This window comes from Poecilia latipinna, unplaced genomic scaffold (genome assembly GCF_001443285.1).
Source record: "Poecilia latipinna isolate Pla-1442-1.1 unplaced genomic scaffold, P_latipinna-1.0 Scaffold3048, whole genome shotgun sequence".
NCBI classification, from domain to species: Eukaryota; Metazoa; Chordata; class Actinopteri; order Cyprinodontiformes; family Poeciliidae; genus Poecilia; species Poecilia latipinna.
This window is the reverse complement of record NW_015115664.1, coordinates 29,091-50,938: the sequence shown is the minus strand read 5'-3', so window position 1 is coordinate 50,938 and position 21,848 is coordinate 29,091. Positions and strand designations below refer to the sequence as shown.

At 38.6% G+C, this 21,848-nt stretch overlaps 2 protein-coding genes across 6 annotated transcripts in view; one reads left to right on the top strand and one right to left on the bottom strand.

Annotated features, from left to right (window-relative positions):
• The window catches only part of praf2 (PRA1 domain family, member 2), a 12,817-nt gene extending 10,849 nt beyond the window's left edge, over positions 1 to 1,968 (bottom strand). For 2 of the 3 annotated variants that reach the window (XM_015022572.1, XM_015022571.1), the window contains exon 1: positions 1,737 to 1,955. In XM_015022572.1, the coding sequence (XP_014878058.1) occupies positions 1,737 to 1,915 (179 nt within the window). In that variant the 5' untranslated portion in view covers positions 1,916 to 1,955. Of the gene's footprint in view, positions 1 to 1,736 lie in introns of all 3 variants that reach the window. The other variant, XM_015022573.1, reaches the window with a different exon arrangement.
• A 2,293-nt stretch (positions 1,969 to 4,261) lies between these two features.
• copz2 (COPI coat complex subunit zeta 2) lies at positions 4,262 to 21,056 on the top strand. Of its 3 annotated transcripts, none has more exons than XR_001422964.1 (10): positions 4,262 to 4,417; positions 10,360 to 10,428; positions 11,412 to 11,496; positions 12,083 to 12,174; positions 13,033 to 13,088; positions 14,251 to 14,328; positions 14,502 to 14,553; positions 14,792 to 14,900; positions 15,490 to 15,528; positions 19,988 to 20,041. XR_001422964.1 is itself a non-coding variant. In XM_015022568.1 (10 exons), the coding sequence occupies exons 1-10, from the start codon at positions 4,301 to 4,303 to the stop codon at positions 20,033 to 20,035; spliced, it is 669 nt and encodes a 222-aa protein (XP_014878054.1). In that variant the 5' UTR covers positions 4,262 to 4,300; the 3' UTR covers positions 20,036 to 21,056. The 3 variants fall into 3 exon arrangements, 2 of the variants coding, with proteins under 2 accessions (XP_014878054.1, XP_014878055.1); XM_015022568.1 differs by lacking the exon at positions 14,792 to 14,900 and adding an exon at positions 17,077 to 17,109 and having other exon boundaries at positions 19,988 to 21,056; XM_015022569.1 differs by lacking the exon at positions 14,792 to 14,900 and having other exon boundaries at positions 19,988 to 21,056.
• Positions 21,057 to 21,848: the final 792 nt, after the last annotated feature.

The following is a 21,848-nucleotide window of genomic DNA, read 5'->3' as shown; positions in this document are numbered from 1 at the left end:
GGTGGACAGCCTGAGGAGCAGACATAGCCAAAGATTAATGCAGCCCAGATGTGCTAAAGAACACTACAGCAAGTCCTTTCTGCCCAAGGCTACCACACTTTATAATTCATATATAGTCTCTATAGCTGTGCGTGTTAAATGTTGATAATATAATAAATGTACTGAGCAATATGTTCATTGTTATTTATTATTGTTGTTATTGTGTGCAATGCTGGGACAAACTAAATTTCCCCCCTTTAGGGGATCAATAAAGTATTATTATTACTATTGTTAACTGCAAACTGCAGACATGACCTGGTGGGTGGGGCTAACAGAGCAAAAGAGGACAGTGGCTGATTTTTAGACCTTTGCTGAGGAAGATAAGATCAGCTTCACATGTAAGCATGAGCCGATCACCGATCTCACAAAATTAAGGAAATCGCTGCCAATCTATCGGTGCAGCCCTGTTTTAGAACAAAGACTCCTTTGTTCTCCTCAAGTCAGGTTTTAGTTTTCATATGCCACTCATCAGAATCAAGGGTGTCGAACTCATTTTAATTTTGGGCCTAAAATCTGAATGTTCTTAAAGGGCCGGTTGTATATATTGATAAAACCCACCAAACTGTTAAAATATCAATAAATAGCTGTTTGTTTCACTATTCAATAAGCTTTTCATAAAATTAAATATATTGAACATCTTTTCACACTGGTCAGTCCATTCAGGATTTTGTGAATATTTCTGGGCCATATGATTTTTGTTTTTGTTATAAATATTTGTAAGGAATTTATATGATATTTGCGCTAATGTTCGATGCTAAATGTAACTTTTTATTATTTGCCATATCGGTCATGTATAGCTTGACATCAAGTCAGGCAGAGGCAGCAGTAACTTAAACCCAGTGTTTTTGGCCAATTTTAAGAAAAAATTGCCGTAAAAATCAGAAAAAATGTGGGGATCTGTGGATTTTGTATTAATTTTGCAGATTTGTGAAAAACTGGAGGGACTAACTGATGTGATTTGGAGTCTAAAGGTCCACATAAAAAGCTATGGTGGGCCAGATTTGGCCCCTGGGGCTTGAGTTTGACACATGTCCTAAATGAAGGACTTTTCATTCTGAAATATGTTCAGTTATTGAGCCTCACTATTTACAGCTTTAGCTTATTCTACTCCGGCTGATAATAACCTCCACCTCTACAGCTAACTAGAGATGTGAACCTTTCAGTGTCTAGTAATTGGATTCGATTCCTATATTTAGCATCACAATTCTATTCAGAGTTTTCATTTCAAAAACCAATTTTACCATATAAACGTTTTAGAGATTCTGTTTAAATTATGTGATTGGCAAGAGGAAAAGGATGCAGCCCTGTATGTAAACGTGGACACAACATTTTACACCTAACTGTGATATTCAGTGTACAACTGTCATTTTTGACTTCACCAAAGAAAGGTGCCGGTCCACGAACAGCGCCCCTTCCTGGACAAAGATGGACCTCAGCTAACATCTCCCACTCCAACACAGAGCCGAGCAGGGTGAGACCTGGTCCGAACCCCCAGCATCCCCTGCAGCTGTTAGCCAAGGTGGGGGTACTAATCACTCAAACCAGCTGCATGAAACACTGGCTGCAGAGCGGGAGCGGAGAATCCCAAATGAAATGTCCATTTGCACAGAGAATATTACAGAGTTCAGTAAAGTAACATCTGTGAGAAGGAGAGAAAGGAATGATCTGAGGGAGGACGTCGGGATAATGAAACTTACCCCACAAGGAGCAGGAAGCTCAGCGCGGACAGGAAGTAATTGCTTTGATAATACAAAAGGTTGTTGATCATGCGGTTGTTCCAGCGGTCCAGGTCCCGCACATCTGGCACCGCAAAACGAGCCGAGCTCATCAGAAAATCATCCAGGCTGCGGAGGGGAGGCGGCTGCACGCCTGCCATCTTTCCCAAACCAGAAATAAACTGGATTTCCCAGAATGCAGCACGGTGAAAATAAGAGGTGGGGGAGGCGCGTCTCCGTGCAACGGAAGTGAGCTTTTTCCTGACGTTTCATCATGTCTGCTTGATTGAACTCAGCATCAAAAATGACGAGGCTAAAGGAAAACATAAATATATCAGTAAATAAAAAGAAGCGTTTTTCGGAAGAACCAAGGGCTTTTTAACACTCTTATCAGCCTCATTGCGGGGTTAGGAAAGAATCCGTGCAAGCGTCAACAATAAATGCAGTTTATTTCTGAATATCGTTAGTCCATATTCAATGAGCTCAACCTGATTCACTCTAATACAACTTTATGCTACACTCATTAGCTCTGCTCCATAACATAGAATCCATCCAACACAAATAGCACTGTCTGAAAAAATAGCAGACTGTAAACGCCGACCTCGAGCAAGCACAGGGAGAAATTGAGGACTAAATATTTTCTTGTTCCTTTGAAGTATTCGATGTTTTTTTAAATAACTATTTGTGTTTACCCATAAAGTTATTTTAGTTACCTTACCTTGCCTTATCTTTTAAAAGGGAAAAAAAGGTAAAATTATGGGTGCGTTCACACTGCAGCCTGAAGTGACCCAATTCCGATTTTTTGGCAATTCCGATTTTTTGCCAGGCCGTTCACATTGCCAGTAAATGCGACCTGTATGTGTTCTGCAGTCTGAAAGGGCAAACGACCTGAAAGTGTCCCGCATGCGCACTAGAGGGCGCAATAGCGTCCGCGTTCTCCGTGTTTATGCAACTTCCATTAAAAGAAGAAGTGCTCAGTGTTTGCGGAAGTAAACATAGAGGCTAACGGTGGAGCTTAGCTTCCATATTTGAAGTTGTTGTCCGGCTGGAGCAGCATATTAACAACAACTCAATCCTCATATATTCCATCATGTTTGTTGTTTTTCTTCCGTATCAGGACGCAGAATAGTGAGATTTGTTGAGAATCAGTGATGTTCAGTTCAGATGAATGCGATCTGAACGTTAGGTCGCATTTGGTCACATTCGAAAAAGAATCCGACCTGTGCTGTTCACACTGCCATGAAAAGATCGGATACATGTTGCATTACGTCAAAAAAATCGGAATTGGGTCACTTCAGGCTGCAGTGTGTTATGTTAGGGTTTAAGTGAGGCTCACTCATTACAATCTGTTGTGGAAATGTGAGCATGTAAGATTCTACTCTAGATTTAACAGGGAGTTAATTAAGAGAAGCCAGGTTGAAGAAATATGATTTCTCTTCATTTAGCAGAACGTCTGCTGCACGTTATCAAATATGATGAAAGTTTTTAGAAAAATATTCTTAATATATGAAATTCATCATCATCACTTTATCAAAGACAGAAAATAGTTTTTGAAAATTGCATGAAAATAAAAGCTGTATGAATTGTTGTTTGTTGTTGTTTGTTTTGTTTTTGTTTTTGTTCAGGGTTGAACCCACACAGGTCACTGGTCCATCACAAGGCCATACAAAGATAGGGCAAACAATATGCACACATTCACTCCTAAGGGCAAATTTACCATTATGTTTTTGGACTGTGGGGAGGAAGCCAGAGTAGCTGGAAAGAATCCACAGCATACAAACCCCACGCAGGAAGACCCCAGGCTGGGATTTGAACCCAGGACCTCCTTTCTGTGAGGCAACAGTGTTAACAACTGCAGAATAGAATTGGCATTAAATCCATCCATCCATCCATCCATTCATCCATTTTTCTGTACACCCTTGTCCTTAGTGGGGTCAGGAGGGATGCCGGTGCATATCTCTAGCTAACGTTCCAGGCGAGAGGTGGGGTACACCCTGGACAGGTTGCCAGACCGTCACAGGGCAACACAGAGACAGACAGGACACACAACCATACACACACACACCCGCACCTAGGGAGAATTTGGAAAGACCAATTAACCTGACAGTCATGTTTCTGGACTGTGGGAGGAAGCCGGAGTACCCAGAGAGAACCCACGCATGCACAGGGAGAACATGCAAACTCCATGTAGAAAGACCCCAGGCCAGGAATCGAACCCAGGACCTCCTTTCTGTGAGGCAACAGTGTCAACAACTGCAGAATAGAATTGGCATTAAAAACTGGATTTCTAATTAATCTGAAATTAATTTAAATGAATTCTTTAAACACAATTATTGAAAAGAAAAAAATTACAAAATATATTTTAAAAGCGGATATACACAAATGAATGAAAATATATTCATTTAGGCTTTCTCACTGAAAAGCCAAAACAAAAAAAAACAAACAAAAAAAAAAAAATCAAGAGACGCACAGACTTTTATTATGAAAGGCCGGAAGAGAGGCGGAAGAGGCGTGGTCCTGGAACGTTCTCTGTTCTACTGGTGGTTATGTGCTCGTGGTTCCAGGTCGGGAGCGCGCGCTGTGTGACAGCTCAGGGCAGTCCACGTCAACACAGAGTGAGCACAGCGGCAGCGGTGGCAGCAGAGATGGACTCCACGTCCCTGGTGAGCTTCTTCGCTGTTAAATCATCTGCGTTAGTGGACACGGGCAGCAGCACTGCAGGCTGCAGTCAGTGTCCCGGGCATGTGTTGTATTAATCTGCTGGCTGTCGATGGTGGACATTACAGAAGACAGTCTTGAATAAACCAAGCGGGGGAGTGGACGAAGCTTGGTTGCATATTATCCATAAGATTTTATTTCTTCATCAGATCTCACACTATTCTTTTCAGCTCACGAAAGCCGTTTTGATCAAGGCTTTCTCCATAAAACCGCAGTGTCGTTCGATTTATTTTTAATCCTGTATTGGTTTAAAAATAGTATCCCTTGCTGGTTGAGAACTTCTCCGGGTGTTAACACCATTAGAATGGACTAGTTGATCCACAGCTGTTTTGTTTTATCTGAGCGCAACAGGACAGACAGTGGGTTGGCTGTCTCCACGGAGCACTTTTATAAATCAGTGGCTCCAGACACACACACACACACACACACACGCACAGCGCTGTGCATTTAATCTGGTAACTGTATTTCCAGCGGCTCTGCGTGTTTCAGTGCGTGTGTGGAGCCTGAATGTAGTGACGTGTATTCCAGGGTAGGTGCCACGTCCACCGTTCTGCCTCGCGCACCATTTCTTCAGCTTCACCCAGGTTTCTGGAGCTCATATGTCTGTCCTCTCATGAAGCTCCATTTACTGTTCAAACGCTCCGTCCTTCAGAGTGCCGAACTGCATTATGTGGAAGAGTTGGTAAGAAAAGTTCAACCCCAGGAAAAATTCTATGAAATCGAATTTTTATTCCTCACGCAACGTTTCCCGTTTAATGTTAATCAAAGCTATAGACCATAAGTCGCAAACCACTGTAGCTGCTTAATATGATAGAAAACCAACATTAAGTCAGATTTCTGCCCAATGCAACTCTTCAGGCTTTCCAGTGGCTTCTCACAACTTCGGCTAAAACCTATACTAGTATTTCAAATAAATAAATAAACCTGCAGGTGTAATTTCAATGTTTTTTACCCGTATTTGCCTAAATTTCTTCAACGAAATGGCAGCGCTGTAAAAAGCCATTTTTTTGTGTGTGTTTACATTTTTTGCCTTTAAGCTGCAAACTACACGCATATACAGCTAATCTTTCAAACTTATGTTCGGTCAATTATTTATTTGTGGTACGTTTGTAAAATTACAGTAACAAATTAAGAGCAACAATTTGGTTATCTAGTCTGTCATAAGAGAAAAAATAATTTTCCACAAAATAAAATGAATTTAACAGTTTCAAACTGAATATTTAATTATATAGCTAGGTATTTAGTTTGAAATATTTAGCTTGAAACTAAATATTAGGCTCAAAACTAAATATTAGCTCAGGGCGAAATATACATTTGCAAATTCACCTGCCGATAACCGGAAATAGACTGTCAAAATAAAAAGGTGGGTCGTCTCTGTAACCTCTATACTCATGATGGTAAGCTGGTGTTGTTGCTGTAGATCTGTTGTAATGTTTTTATGGCCTTTAAAAGGCCTGGTCCTGCTTAAGCTGAAAAATTTTACATGTCGAGAGGAGAAGGATCACTGATGAAGTGATGACATGAGAAACGTGTCTGTTTGCAAATCCTAGCTTTTATTTTGGTAGTCCACTTACGCTTATCGACAAATATATTTGCATATCAGTATTTTGGGGAATAGCTTGGTTTGTACAAGAAGTTGTAGAATCGCAACTCTACACTGAAATTATCGGCAGAGAGAATTTAGCAAGGCTTTCATCCCACATGCTCAAATCTGCAGCCTTAAACATAAATGTATTTCCTTACAATAATAATAACCAACAATAACCAGACTTTCCAACAGTATAAGATGTATTGGAAATTCAATTCAAATTCAAAAATACTTTATGGTGTTGACTGTACCTTCAGCATATCATCACATCAAAGAGACAGTTTCAAGGCTTTAAATTGTGAAGTCAAGTCATGTTTATATGTAAAACATGTTTATAACAGAAGGTTACATAGTGACTTGATTATGCTGCAAAATGCCACCATATGTGGCTGTCAAGTTCTTTTTTTAAACTGTGCAACTTCCCCACTTGAAAAGGGATGGATGACCCCATGCAGACTCTTAATGACAGGGATTTTTCTCGAAGGACCAAACAGTTTTTCTTGCTTTTACTTCCATTTATTTCAGTGTATGGACATGTTCACCATTGATCCAGAGGATGCAGGTAAAAACCTTTAAACAAACCCAAACAAAATAATTACTAATCTGTGTAAATTAATTTCACTCAATTGCAAAGGAAATGGCAAATTATATAGATAATACCAAGCAACATATAAAATAATCAAAATTAAATACACAAGTAACTAAACTTATGTTAACTTTAAACTTAACTTTAAAGTGCATTTAAGTTAATATTTATATTTACATTTCATACATTTCTTAACATACAAACATCTGCTTCTCAACATTAATAATAAATATTTATTGTAAATTTAGCTTTAATTTATTCTTTGAAATTGATGGTAAATTAATTAACAATTGAACTTGGTACCCAAATCCATTTCATCAATACAATAATCAATTCAATCATAAAAGTCTATCAATCAATGATAGGCAAGCGTCACCGCTGCAATCCATCAGTTCAGTTCAGCTGTCACAATTAGGTGCTAATGATCCGATCGACCAAACTGGAATGTAGGAATGTAGACAACTTTGCGGTCCGATCTCATCACAATACAGCTTATGTCTTACCGGCTGCCTCTCTGCTCATCTACAAGATCATCCAGTTTTACACAGGTTGACTAGGATCTGTGATTTAAAAAGTCCGCAAACTCCTGTCCTCTTTGTTTGGCGGCTTTCTCTTCCGTCATCTCTTTTTCCTTGTCCGTCCCTCTTTTAGGTCCGTGTGGAAGCGCATGACCTTTTGTTTTTTTTTTTGTTGTTGTTTTTTTCTGATTTGACTTCACAGAGGCTGAAAAACACATAATAATGTCCTTTTAATTAATGCATACGTGTGTTTGTTCGTGATCCCCTGAAGTCACCGTATTCATTTTCTGGAATGAATGAATCTGATTCTTACATTCACACACACACACTCAAATAAAGCCGTGGCGACTGTATCGAGTCACTGACTTTGCAGCAGTCCCTCATTCTGAACAAGCACATGGAGACAGTGGAAAGGAATGATCCCATTTTTGCTGGGTGTGTCCCTACTTCAACTCCCTGGATTGAATCTGCTCAGGTGTGTGGACACAGGTTCATTTGGGTCAGTTGTGATGGCGCTGGGGCTCATCAGTTAGTCTTGTGAATCACATCTGTGACTGAAAATACAATCGCTTTCAGATTCTGTTGTGTGCACTCCATTATTCTCCCAACATTCCACTCTATTTCCACAGAAAGTATCAGATTGTATTTCCTTACAGTACTTTCTCTGAGTACTCATGTCCCAACTGCAACATCCCAGTGTGCTCTTCTTACTATGTTGCTGTTGGTCTGTAATTTGTTTGTGGTCACCACTGATTTGAGTAAAGCTCCAACAGGTGCTGCTGCTGGAAGTCATCTAACTTCTGCCCTCTCCCAGTTCTGGTTCTATCTCTTCAGACTGAACTCTTTGTTTTAGCATAAACCTCACTACCACAGCCTGGCATCAGATTAATAGTGACACAGAATTTTAAAATTAAATAATGTTTTAATTACCAAAAAGACACTGTAAGGTGAATTTCTTGGAATGCATAAATGCTAAGTGGTTGGCTAAGTGGTTGGAAACTTCAGCAGAATGGTTTTTATTGCCAGGCCTGATTGTTAAAAGAAAAAGTTCAGATCATATTGGTCATACTATATTAATGTTAGCAGTATGTTGATAATTAGTGTTTATATGTCACTCTGTTTTGTCAAACGTCTCTTTGGAGTTTTTGTTATGAAATAAATCTCCTCTGGAGGCCGACGTAAGCAACAGAAAAGATTTGCTTTTGACTCCTTGCTGCTACGATTCAGAAGCATTTTAAAGGTAAAGAAAAGCTTCAGTGTCTTATGGAAGATAACAGCCTTCCCCACGTAAAGGAGAAACTGCTCCTTCAGCTGCTGAGGATGAAGCCAGCTGACTGAGTGAGGACACACAGAGTGTTGCATGTTGCTTGCTGGATGTTGGATTCCAGAGTGGGTTATTGTTACTTGTTAACATGGTCACAATTTTCTTCTTTTTTTTTTTTTTGCTTTTCTGTAGCACTTAAATGTTTTACATCTTCAAACTAATTTTATGTTGGATAAAAATAACCAGAGTAAATTCAAAAAGCAGTTTTCAGTCATGATTTCATTCATTAAGAGAAATAGCTGTGCAAGCCAACCTGACAAAGGGTTGGTACAAGCAAACCCTTTGTTAGGGTCAAGCCAACCTGACAAAGGGTCACATGTTTACTGTGATTAAACTCCATTTTTGAGAAAGCCAGGCTCATTTCCAAATCCCCAGGTTCTATTACTACCTCACTGATAGCTCATTTGAAGTAGAACCTCTCTAATGGCTAAAGTAGGGAAACAAGTCAGTGACATCTGTTAGTGTGGAGAGTATTACACAGTCTTTTCTAAGACTTTTGGAGAACCATTTTAGAGCTGTTATTCACAATGGGAGAAAACATGCAGCAGCCGTGAACCTTCCAGACAGTCTGGCCAAACGGAGTTACTCCAAGAACCCGTCAACGATTCAACCAGCAGGTTGGACAACAAGCCAGAGCAACATCTATGCTCTGCACACCTCACTTGCTTCAGTTAATGCTAGAGTTTATGATTCAAGAAAAAAAAGGAAATTGTAAATGAGTATTCCAGTTGAACACCTTGAACATGGCCTTAAGAGGAAGTGTTTTCCTTCTGAACTCGGCTCATTTAAACTCACTTTGGATGGAGAGTCACCCAGCATGGTTGTTCTCTGCTGTGCAGTTCAGATGTAAGAAGCACAGCAGCATTTGAACGATTCAGTGTTTAGTTGATGATGCTGCTCAAGGTTCAGTACAACTAGAAGAGGGACACTTTCACAATGTCTACACCTTGTAAAATCCTGTCTGCTTGATTCCTTCTGCTCTGTCTGCACGCACACATCTGTAAATGCCATAAGACTGTTCTTTCCATAATCATGCATCTTTTTTTCTTTTTTAGCATTTGCTGTGACTTTTAGGGAAAGAAATGGATCCTCTTTCTTGCCGTCATTCCACTCTTGTTTTACTATCAATGTCAGAACATCCCACCTATTCCAAGTTGTAAATGTAACTTCATTTTGGGTCACTCAACACCTTTTACTAATATATGTCAGATTTAGTGCTTTTCTAATGTGAGCCCCTGAACGGAGGTTAGGCTCAATGGATCCATCATCTCTCTCTGCTGCTTTGACACTGTGGCTGCGTTTCTGGTCTAAGTTCTGTGATACACTCTGACTGTGAATCTCTGCTGGTCAGTGCATAACAGAACTTTGTCCCGTTCCTGAAGACTCTTCAGTAGGACAGCCCTGTGAATGATTTATTATGTAATGTCACTTTTCCTCGACCAGAAACAGATAAAAAAACAGAGTTTGAAGCTCAAGCTGGAATGACTCCAACTGCATTAAGAACCTAAATGTGGTGGCTTCACCAGGGGAGAGAAGAGACGACAGATGTATGTCAGTAGCGTTGCCCTGTAGATGAATAACAGACAGTTCAGAGCCGAGTATTAACTTCATCCATATGGATAACAGAGGCAGAACCTGAGACATGAGAGGAGGCTGATGGCTGTGGATGCTCTGAGAACCAGCTAACTGGCAGCCAGGGAATAAAAATCTGTTTAATCTCTAATAAAAAAGACAAGAGTTACCTGGATAGTAACGGTCTAATTTACAACACAGCCAGGTGTGAAATAAACGTAGCTGGAGAGGTAACATTATGTAGCATCAGGAAAACTGAGCATCTCTTAAATTAAACCTCTTCTTGTATGTTGTTACAGGAACCTTCTCTCTATACAGTGAAAGCTGTTTTTATTCTTGATAATGATGGCAACAGACTTCTGTCCAAGGTAAGGGTTAAAGTATTTCATTAGATTTTATTTTACTTAGTAAAAAATATTTCTTTAACATGTAAATATTGTTAGTTTATCCATTCACAACCATTCCATCCCCAAAAGATTAAAAAAAAAACACTTTGAGCTGGCTGATAAAGATGCCTATGTCTGATAATGGGGTGTGGAATGAACACTGAGCTGATTTTCTGATCTATCAGAGTTTGAGCGCTGGAAAAACCCAAAACCTGCAGATGGAAGCAGGACTGGGTGAATGTGGTCCTGCTATCGAGCAGTTTTTCAACTACTCAACAGCAGTTGAAAAACTGAGTAGTTATTGTTTTTCTAATGAAAAGTTGTGACCCAGTGCTTGATTCATTTTCAGCACTATAAAATTTTCAACAATTTTAGATCAATATATTTTCATATTTGGTGTTTCCAATATTATTTAATGCACTTTAAATAGTCCTCATTTTCCACCCAAATGTCACTTTAATTACTATAGCATATACATTCATTATATTATAAAACTGCCATTTCATAAAACGGCACTAACATGCTTTTGATTATCATAATTATAGATGAATTGTAAAAATGAAGTAGAAAAAATTTTCAACTTTTAATAGAAATCAGAACTTAGAAGTTAAGTTGTTGATTTAAAAAGAAAGAGAAAAGAGAGAGAGGAAAAAAATTAAACCTTTTTGGTCTGACCCAAACAAGTGGCTGCTGTTGAAGAGCTGTACAGCCATAATTGATCAACAACATGGCTGCTATGTTCCTTACCTGCAGTGAAATAAAAAAAAAGACTCCACTGAGCTCTGATTCATACTGAATAGTTATAACTTTGATGGGGATCTCATATTGTAAATCACTAATAAATTTTATTGTCAAAATAGAGTTATTGAAAAGCTAACAATTGATTGTTACAATCAATTATTGACTAATTGATTGGTTTGGTGCCAACACCATTTTATCCTGTGATGTGTGTCTCTCTGATGTAGTACTACGACACCGAGCTCTACCCCACCATGAAAGAGCAGAAGAACTTTGAGAACAACGTCTTCAGCAAAACACACAAAGCAGACAGTAAGCTTCTTTATTTTTTGCATCTTCCGTTGTAACCTAACACCTCACACCTTCATAGCCTTAAGTCCTGCTTCACACACATCTCCAGTGTCGGCTGTCAAGTGTTCTGCTGCTGGTAGCCTGAAGCAGCTTGCTGGTACCTGCCATGAGGCTGGTACCTGCCAGCTGGACCGTGTTTGTGACTCTGAGCTGTTGAATGACCCCTAGGAAGCAAAGCTGTTTGGCTTTGTGAGTGTTTAAGCAGGTTGAGTAGATGTTCAGAGAAACCTGATCTCCCCCTGCAGTGGGTTTTAGAGAATTCACAGCGTTGTTACCTGATCTCCACTCGCTCCCTGTCCCCCACCCAGCATGCCACCCTTTGTTCCAAACTCCTCCTCCTGTCCTCCTTTCTGCATGCCTGTTTTCATCTTTACCTCCTGCTCTCTCCTCCTTTCTGTAGGTCCACCCATTAATTAATTCCTTTTCCCCTGGTTTCTCTGCTGCTTTCATTTCATTCTCCTATCACGTCTCCTTCCTTGTATCAATGTTTTGATTTAAAGAATAAGTCCTGAATTACGCTGACTCATCACTTTCTGTGTATTTGTAGATGAGATAGCGTTCCTGGAGGGGATGACCATTGTGTATAAGAGCAGTATAGATCTTTTTTTCTACGTGGTGGGAAGTGCTCAGGAAAATGAGGTACCGTGATTTTAGCTTTTATAGGAATATGCTATATAACTGTCTTTTTTAAATCCTTCTTTTTCCTGGGTGTAATGATTGGACAAATTACAACATCAATGATTTCTAATGAGAATAAAAGAGTGCATAAGTGTTAAAATTCTACCTACATGCTCAGATATATTTAGAAATTCACCAAGATTTTAGGTCATTCTTCCCTTAATAGTAAAATCTACAACATCTTTAATCTTTAAAATTTCTGTTAACACCTGGTTAGAGATCACAAGAAAAGGTAGGTGATATTTTTTTCTTCACCAGAATGTAAAAGATACGTTTGACATCACTGATTAGATGGACTGATACTCAGAACCACTGGAAAATCCAAAGAACTCTGTGAAGATCTGAGAACTGTAGATGTACACAAGCTTGAAGTCTTGTGAAAATATTTCTTCATTTCTACAGATTCCAAAATCTTTGTTTCAAACAACCAAACATAGGTTATTCATTTAAGCTATTTGGACAAGTCATCACTTTGCCAAGGTCTGGCAGAAGGACACTGAACTGTATGAACATTTTTGAGCTTGTAGAACAAGATTAATTTTAATCATTGCCCATTAATATTTACAGTTTACTTCTTTGGAAAAAAAAAATCATATTTATTGCTTTATTATTTCTCTCTAGAAACAACAATTCAAATAAATCACCAAAAGGCATAAAAGAGTGCCATGATGAGCAGAACTGTCAGAACACAAGATGAGACGATGATTTTTGGGATTTTCTCTTGCTACATTTTAGCCTTTGGGGCTTTTGAAAGAAAATAGCTTTGAGTGAAAATCAATGACTAGTATTTTATTTAATATTTTTCTTTTCTGTTGGTAGCTGATGCTGATGTCCGTGTTGAACTGTCTGTTTGACTCCATCAGTCACATCCTGAGGTAATTTTTTTTTTATTTTTCTCAAATTCTTTTTAAAAATTAGGACAAGTTTAGTATATAAATGATGTCAGTCAGCAGAAACAAACCTTTCTTAGCTGTCTCTCTGAAAAGGATTCTACCAAAGCTACTCTCAAAGGAAAAAGATTTGTGTTTATATATATATAAACAGAGCTGGATTCTTGATGCATTAAATATAGATAATTTCTAATTAGTATACAAGAATGTTTGTAAATAAATAAACCAACAAAAGCTAGCAGTGAGTGCAGAAAGTGTGCTGAACTGACCCGGCAAAAAACAGTTGTTATTTGTGGTGGACTTTATCGATTTCTGCTGTTTTATTGTTCCTCTTTCACTTTTTTGCTATTTCTTGTTCAGTGACCTTGAGTGACTTGAAAGGTGCTTTCAAATAAAATATCTATCCATCCATTTTTTGTACACCCTTGTCCCTGGTGGGGTTGGGAGGGTTGCTGGTGCCTATCTCCAGCTAACGTTACGGGTGAGAGGCGGGGTCACCCTGGACAAGTTGCCAGTCTGTCGCAGGGCAACACAGAGACAGACAGGACAATGCACACACACTCACACCTAGGGAGAATTTAAAGAGACCAATTAACTTGACAGTCATGTTTTTAGACTGTGGGAGGAAGCCAGAGTACCAGGAGAGAACCCACACATGCACAGGGAGAACATGGAAACTCCATGCAGAAATACCCCGGGCCAGGAATCGAACCCAGAACCTTCTTGCTGCAAGGCAACAGCTCTACCAACTGTGCCACTGTGCAGCCCTCAAATAAAATGTATTATTATTTATTATTTGCTTTATGTATTTACTCCTGGGTCATATGTGTACTATGCATTAATACCTGAAAGATGAACAGACATTTGCAGCAACAGCAATGTTATTATTATTCAATTCAAATAACTTTATTTGTTCCTGAGGGGCCATTTTAAGGCACACGAGTTGTACAATTAGACTAAAAAGTGATAGCTCAGACAATAGAATTTATAAAATATAATATAACAGCAACATCCTTGAACAGTATTCATGTCTTGGTCGTCTCTTCTGTGGTCTTAGTGTTTACTCAGTCGGTGTTTCGGTAGTCTTCATTACAAACTAGCAAGCATCAAGTACTGCATGTGTCTAACAGTTGCTTCTGTGCTGCAGAAAGAACGTGGAGCGGAGGTGTTTACTGGACAACATGGAGGGAGTCTTCCTCGTCGTGGACGAGATCATTGATGGGGGGTAAGGAAATGTTCACTCAACCGTCACTTTAGCTTTTGAGAAAGTCTTGATAGTAGTTAGATGTTGTTTCTCAAAACTTTCTATTCCTATTAGCTTTATTCTGTTGAATAATGAACAGTCATTCTGTTTGGCTCCAGCCCTCTCCTGATTGGTTGTTTATCTTCTGTTGCCAGGGTGATTTTGGAGAGTGATTCTCAACAGGTCTTACAGAAGGTCAACTACAGGGTACGAAAGCTATAAGTCATTGTAATTTACAATCATATTCATTTCAGTGTTTTTCACTATTAGGTGATCAAATGGAACACGAAGCACATTAACAGTCTAAAATCCCAGTAGCTGTTTAAGCTTGTTTTAAAGAACTTTTCTATGATTGGCTAAAGTTTGCTACAATGTTTTTGGTGGCATCTTTCTTCACCTTTGTGTCTCTCCTTCTCCCTCTCTCTCCTGTTGTGATTGGTGTCAGCTTATGTCTGAGCCAGCCTATGGCTTCGTCCTGTTTGATTACATCACCGGTAACCTAGAGGCACAGACAGACAGGAGCCAGCTGCTGTAGACAGACAGACAGACCCGGGGTGAGAGAGACTGACGGACTGAGAGTGAGAGGAAGACAGTTGGGGGATGGAGGGGCTTTAGTAATAACAAGATTCTGTGAATGCATGTTGATGGCATGCAGACTGACCCTCTGATTGACCTTGGTCAAAGATTTTAAGTTTTGTTAATTAATAACAGTCAACCATCCATCTAATAATGATGCTTCTGGACTGACTGACTGAATGGGAGAGAGAGTTTCTTACCCCACAGGCAAACCATTAATATGCTAAAAACTAGACTAAAATGTTACTGGTTTCCAGTATGGGAAACTGCTGTCAAGTAGTTGTGTTTCCATTAACCATATAATTGTGCAAATTGAAATTACAAAAAATAGGTATTTTTAAAATAGGTATTTTTAAAAAAGAATCACATTTTTCTATTAAAAAGTTGTTGTCAACATTTCAACATTAATATATGTATTAATATATTAATATAGACAAACATTTGTACACATTTGTAATGGAAACGCAGCTACACATGGAATGGTGTGCTGCTTTGTGTCGGCGCTGTGTGCCTGAAGAGTTACTTCTGCACTTTCCTTCATTGACTTGTGAATGTTTTCTTTTCCAGGCTGATGACAACCCATTAACTGAACAAAGTGTGGCTCAGGTAACTCATACCGGCCGTCAGGCAGCATCACTACAGCTCCACCTCAGATCAGACAATATAAAAGAGAATTTAATATCTGATATTGTTTCACATTGTTATTGTATCACACATGCAGTAGGTGTCAATGTAACTGTGCCCATCCCCAGCAGCCATTAGGTGAGAGTTTGGGTATCATCATGAACAGGTCCACTACTTCTCAGAGACACACAGGATAAATAACCTTCCACACACACTCATTATAAAAGATCAGTTTAAGCTACAATTTAATGCGACACCTACTAAGCAGTGGACTCCAAACTCTTCCCAGACAAACAGACAGACAGACAGACAGACAGACAGACAGACAGAGCAACTGTTGTCACATTGACTCCCAGTATTATTTTATGCAGAGTAAAGCAGCAAAAATGGCAAATATTCTACAAAATAATAAATTTTATTTGAAAATCTCTACTAAATATAGGAATGTTTATTAAACTTTTGCTTAAATCCATACCAAAATAATAAATACATGGTATGGAGGACAGTACTATAACTTCAATGATCTATAAATAAGTTATGATGGTTTAGCACTATGGATTATTGCTGCTGCTCTGTTTCATGTTGAAGCACCTTGATTATGTTAAGCATTTCTCTTGTAAAATTCTTACGTAAATATTTGAAGATCTTTTTGTTTTTCATATCATCTCACTGGAGTCTCTTTCCTTCACATGACTACCACTCACTGACTTTGGTTAAACTCTAAAACAGACCAGAGGTTTGAAGGATTTCTCATTCTGTTTATTTTGAGGAAATTTCAATCACTGATTTGAGGACAGAAAGTCCACTTTTTTACTGATAGAATAAAGAAACTGAGACGATTCTGCCTTAGCCACAGCATACACTGATGACAATTCAGTAATGGACTCCAGAAATGTACCAATAATCTTTGAAAACCTGAGTCTCACCAAACTATCATAACATCTGCCTCATTTTACACTGTCATGACATAGTGACAGTTTTAACAAATATACAAAAAGCACATTTTTATAAAAGTTACCTATTGCAACTCTAAGAAGATTAATTACTCCCTAGTATAACATTTACTGTATTTATGAGCAAGTTCTATATTTAGGTTACCATTAAACTCTTCTTTGACGTTTCAACATATACACAGACTAGCAACCTCACATCTAGTCAGAGAAATGCTGCCCTTATAAAATATTTTTCTTTGATGCCATCAACAGCATGAAACACAACCAGATTCATCAGTCATGATGAATCACAATGAAATCTTGTGTCTTTGTGTTTCTTGCTCCAACAGACAGCACATTCCCTTAACATCATGCTAATTCTTTAACAGCACAAGCAGGCTCCACTGTGATGTTATAGAAGAATATTTTCTGTTTTTGCTTAATAACTGCAGCTCTTGAAAAACTAATATTCTCTCCTGATTTCTTATGTTTAAAACCACTTTAGCACGACGTTTGTTTTTACTTGTGATGGTCTGTGTATTTCTACAATGTGTGTACTTGCTTTCTAAGTTTCTGTTTCCTGCTTTAACCTTAACAGCACCTAACAGAGAAGTTGGCACTGACCACTAACGTAAGTGTGATGTCTTTACACCAGCCCAGTGTTTGCCCAGTGTCACTGCTCTGTTTCAGTCAGAGCTCCAGGCTTGGGCGCTCCTTAGCAACCCTATAAATATTTCACTAAGCTTAATATTTGGCATCTTTCTCTTTGGTTTTTCAAGTGGTTTCAAACTCCAACCTTCATATACAGTGGCTCTAAAAAACCTACACCTTGTTAAAATGCCACTCTGTGATTTAATAACACACACACACACACACACACACACACACACACACACACACACACACACACACACACACACACACACACACACACACACAATAAACCATTTCAGAACCTAATGTGTTATTTCTATGCAGTTTAGTAGAAAAGTAAATCAGTCTGTTAGAGGAACAAAACATGGGAATACTCTTCATGTTAAAACTTTGTTGAAGCACCTTGTGATTTAATTTCAGCATCCAGTCTTCTATGGCTTGACAATATTTCCTATTCTACCTTGTAAAGGTTATCCTGTTCTACTTGATGCTGAGGAAATCAGCTCTATGCAGCTTTCTGCAGGTCACTCTGTAGACCTTCTGCTGAATTTAATTCTGCAAGGTCCAAAACGTGCTTTTCTCCTGGGAAGTATTCTTTTGTTGTTTGAGATTTATCACTGATTGTGATGCTGGAAAAAAAGATCCTTTTATCTTAAGCTGTTGAACAGACAGGTCTTGGGCCAAAACTGACTGATATTTGGTCTGTTACAGGCCGCTGGTCTGTTCCTCACACCCAGGGGCGCCATATAGGGGGGAAAAGTGATGACAATTCTAGGGGCCCTGACCAACAGGGGGCCCTCCACAATTTATTTTTTATTTATTGTTCATAGACATTAAAAAAAAAAATCGGGGCCCTGTCAATTACAAAATTAATCATATTGTATATTTGAAGATTGTTTTTAGCAGTAAAAATTTAATGTTCCCACTCCCAGACCAAAAACACACATTGATATTTGCCCTGAACCCCCCTGGATCTGCATGAAATGGTTCGTTCCTGCTTGGAGGCTTCACCTTGATGCTGTTCAGCTGCAGACAGTGGAAGGCACGAACGACTGTGGCAGTTAATATGCTGCTAAGAAAAGTTATAAAGTCAAGTTTTCAATAAAAAAACAACAAAAAAAGAAAAATAGAGAGAGGGAGAGAGAGAAAAAGGCAAGAGTGTCAATATAACCCAGTTTTTCTCTGAGAGGTGAGTAGACTGTGTGAGATTATCAACCATTTAGCATAGTTAGCTTAGCTACAGACTACTGATTACCTCCATTTCACTAGCATTTAATGAATTAAGGAAAAAAATGACAAAGATATTCATATATTGAACTTGTCCCTTGTACCTTTTATCGCTTAATAACAGATGAGTCACGCAGCAGCTCTAACCCTACATCCCTCCTGACCTGCCCTCTCCTAAGTGAAATTAAAGCTGCAGTATGTAACTTTTATAAAAAAATATTTTTTGTCCACATATTTGTTAAAACTGTCACTATGTTGTGACAGTATGGTATGAGAGATAATTTGTGAAAAATCTATTTCTTCTGCTTTCTCCCAATGCTAGAAACAACCACCAGTCAGTGGCAGGAGAGTTTTACTGCTGTCAATCACAATCTCATGTGGCTGATCAGCTTTCCTCTGCCTCGCTGTGTGCTATTCTGCAGCTAGCATAGCCTGTTGTAAATGCTTTGTCTAGTAAGCAAAGCTACCAGTGATGGCAGATAAACGATTTTCCTGTAACAGTAAGTTGTTTCTCCACCATTAGCACATTTAGCAGTGAGTGAATGAGACTGATTGTCAGTGCTAAGAGCGTCCTACTGGTTCTGATTGGTTGTTTTGGTCAGAACGGTGCATTACCTTAGCCAGCAATAGTAGTTCAGGGAGGAGGTGGAGGAGATTGATTGTTGTCACAGATTATCTGTGTCATAAACTGGCATGACATGGTGCCAGCTTTAACAAATATGGAGAAAGCATATTTTTTTATTAAAGTTAAAATGCAATGTCGTTGAATAAAATGCAACTACATTGCATTTTTTGAGAAGTCTGGATTGCTTCATGTATATTTTGCATCTTGCCTATGACTGTTGCTCATGGGGAGACATTTCAGTAATTTAAAACTAATAGCAAAATTTTAAGCAACCTACTTGCATACTGTATGCGGACTGTATGCATTTTACTCTTACATGTAAAATTCATGAGGGGAAATATTGTACTAGTTATCAACACTGGACCAAAGAAAGCAAGGCAGTTGCAAGCCTTTGAAATTGTGACGCTTTTGATGGGTCAGATAGACTCAAAAAGATTGTAACAGCAGCTGCGTGGGGGGAGGCCCAATTTAATTTTATTTTTTCAGGGGGGCCAAGATTCCTGGCAGCGCCGCTGCTCACACCTTACCTATGCATAAACACACAGGTCTGACTGTGTTTCACTGCTTGTTGCCTTTTAGTGTTAACACTTTGCGCCCCCTGCTGGCAAAGCATAGAACAACATTTCCACTACTGATTGTCTATGCAAAGATTGTTTAAATATTTACTGCAGTTAAATGGAAGAATGAGTATTGCAGTTATTTAGTTAGCAGCCCGTGCCACCGTGTGATTGGATGCTTGGTGTTTTGGATCTTGCTGATTTCCTCCTGTAATCACGTCTCTGCCTCAGAATGCCTCCGCTCAGCTGAAGATGGGAAAAAGTGTTAAGCAGAAATGCCAGAAATGATTGTACTCTAAATCCAATACCTCTTCGTGTTTGTTCTGATATGAAGGCATGGACACCACAGAAGTCCCAAACAGTTTGCCTGACCTCTTATGGTGAAATTGTGGTACTGCATCACTGAGTCTCATTTTAATCATCTCCCTTTATGTTCTTCTTTTTAGGTTTTGCAGTCAGCTAAGGAGCAGATAAAATGGTCCATACTAAAATGACCTGGGAAGAAAAAAAGACAAAATGTCTGATCTGTCAAAAAAAATAATATTTTCTGTCTCTAAGCTATTTTTGTAGGTCCATTTGGACAGCCCATCAGCTGGCCTATCAGGAGCCAGGAAAGCATTTCTTCTGGTCTGTCTGTATGATGGCAGTTTGTTACTTTTTCTGTGAAGTGTATTTAATGCTTTACTTTATTGTATTCTGTTTTTACAAGTAATGGTAGTAATGGAGACATCCACATGGTTTGTAGCAAGCCAAATGGTGCTGTCGTTTATAAAGGGACAAAAAGGAACAGAACCGGCGCCTGGCAGTTCAGCATAAGGATTCCAAACAGTAAAGACAAAATATTAATTTGAATTTTCAGTTACAAACCAAATAATATTACATATGCAGTGGGGGTTTTTTTTATGTTTTATTTGTTTTACCCACTGTCACATAAGCATGTCCGCTGTAAATTGTTTTAGAGTCAGTATATTTTCTTTCTATGGATAACCAGAAATACTGGGGATTAATAAACACAATGGCAACACACACATTCTGAATTGTCCTTCAACGTTGTTTTGTTTGAACATATTTAAAAACTACAACACTGAACTGTCCCAGATGAGTTTGGACTGTAGTGAGCATTGTTCCAGTAGCCTCTTTCAACAGGAGCGACTTTTCATAAAAACACAAAACACAATTTATGAAGGATTCTTTACTATAACATTTAATAACTCTAAGTCTGCTGATAGGCTGCTTAGGAGTCAACACAGATGCACTGAATAAAAGATGCAAAACTGAAATGTCTCTTTTTTTGATTGGTGTTTAAATAAATTTTTGATGTGAAGATGTAAATAAGGAAGGTATGTGTACAAAGAATATGTTTTACTTTTACAGTGAGAACTGAAGATGTTCATAGATACTAAATATTTTCAAAGCTGGAAGTGGAAAAATGCCACACTTGTTTTGGGGAGGATGTTACGGAAACAAACTGATTTCATCTGCTGTTGGTGACACTAATAAACATGATTATACTGGTTTTAATCTCCTCACTTTCTCTTTTGATTATTACCTATTATTATGGGGGCTTTTTTAGGACAGTTTGGGGAAACTTCAGGAAATCTGGGGGGAAAAAAACAAACTCAAGAGGAGAACATGTGATACCTCTCAGCCAATCAAATTCCAAATCTTGTGAAACGATATGAATAGTTATGAGCAGTAAGGACCAATTAAAATCAGGGGGGTTGGTCATGAATGTCATTGGCTAAAGTCATGTAATGCCATTCAGCACGTGACAGGGGTCCTCCAGCCAATAATCATGCTTTCACTTCACAGTGATCTGATTGGCTGTGTCTCTCTCCCGAAAATGATCCCACAAGCAGAAATAATCAGACTATTAATTCTTTTAAACTATGCCTATTTTTGTTAGGTATAGTTTAAAACTGGAAGAGCCTTGAAAGCATAACAGGTTAAATAACATTGTTTCAAAGTATTTTCTTCTGTTCAGAAACAGAAATGCCCTCTCTTTTATCTAAGATAAAATCTATTGCAACCTTAATCTTTCATGCCTAACTGGTCACAGTCACTGCCTTAAATGGAAGAAATGAGGGTCAGTAATCCCATTAGTACCATACACCTACATATGGGATGAAACATGGGCAAACGTTTTGTATAGCTATCTATTGATCTATAGATCAAAAGTTTTATTGTATAAAAATGGCAAAGAAAAAAGATCATTTGAATAAGTTTACACTGTGGTGCTTGTCTTCTGTGAAATATATTTATCCTCAGTGTCAAGCTTAGTCTCAACAAACCCATGCCACTGTATCA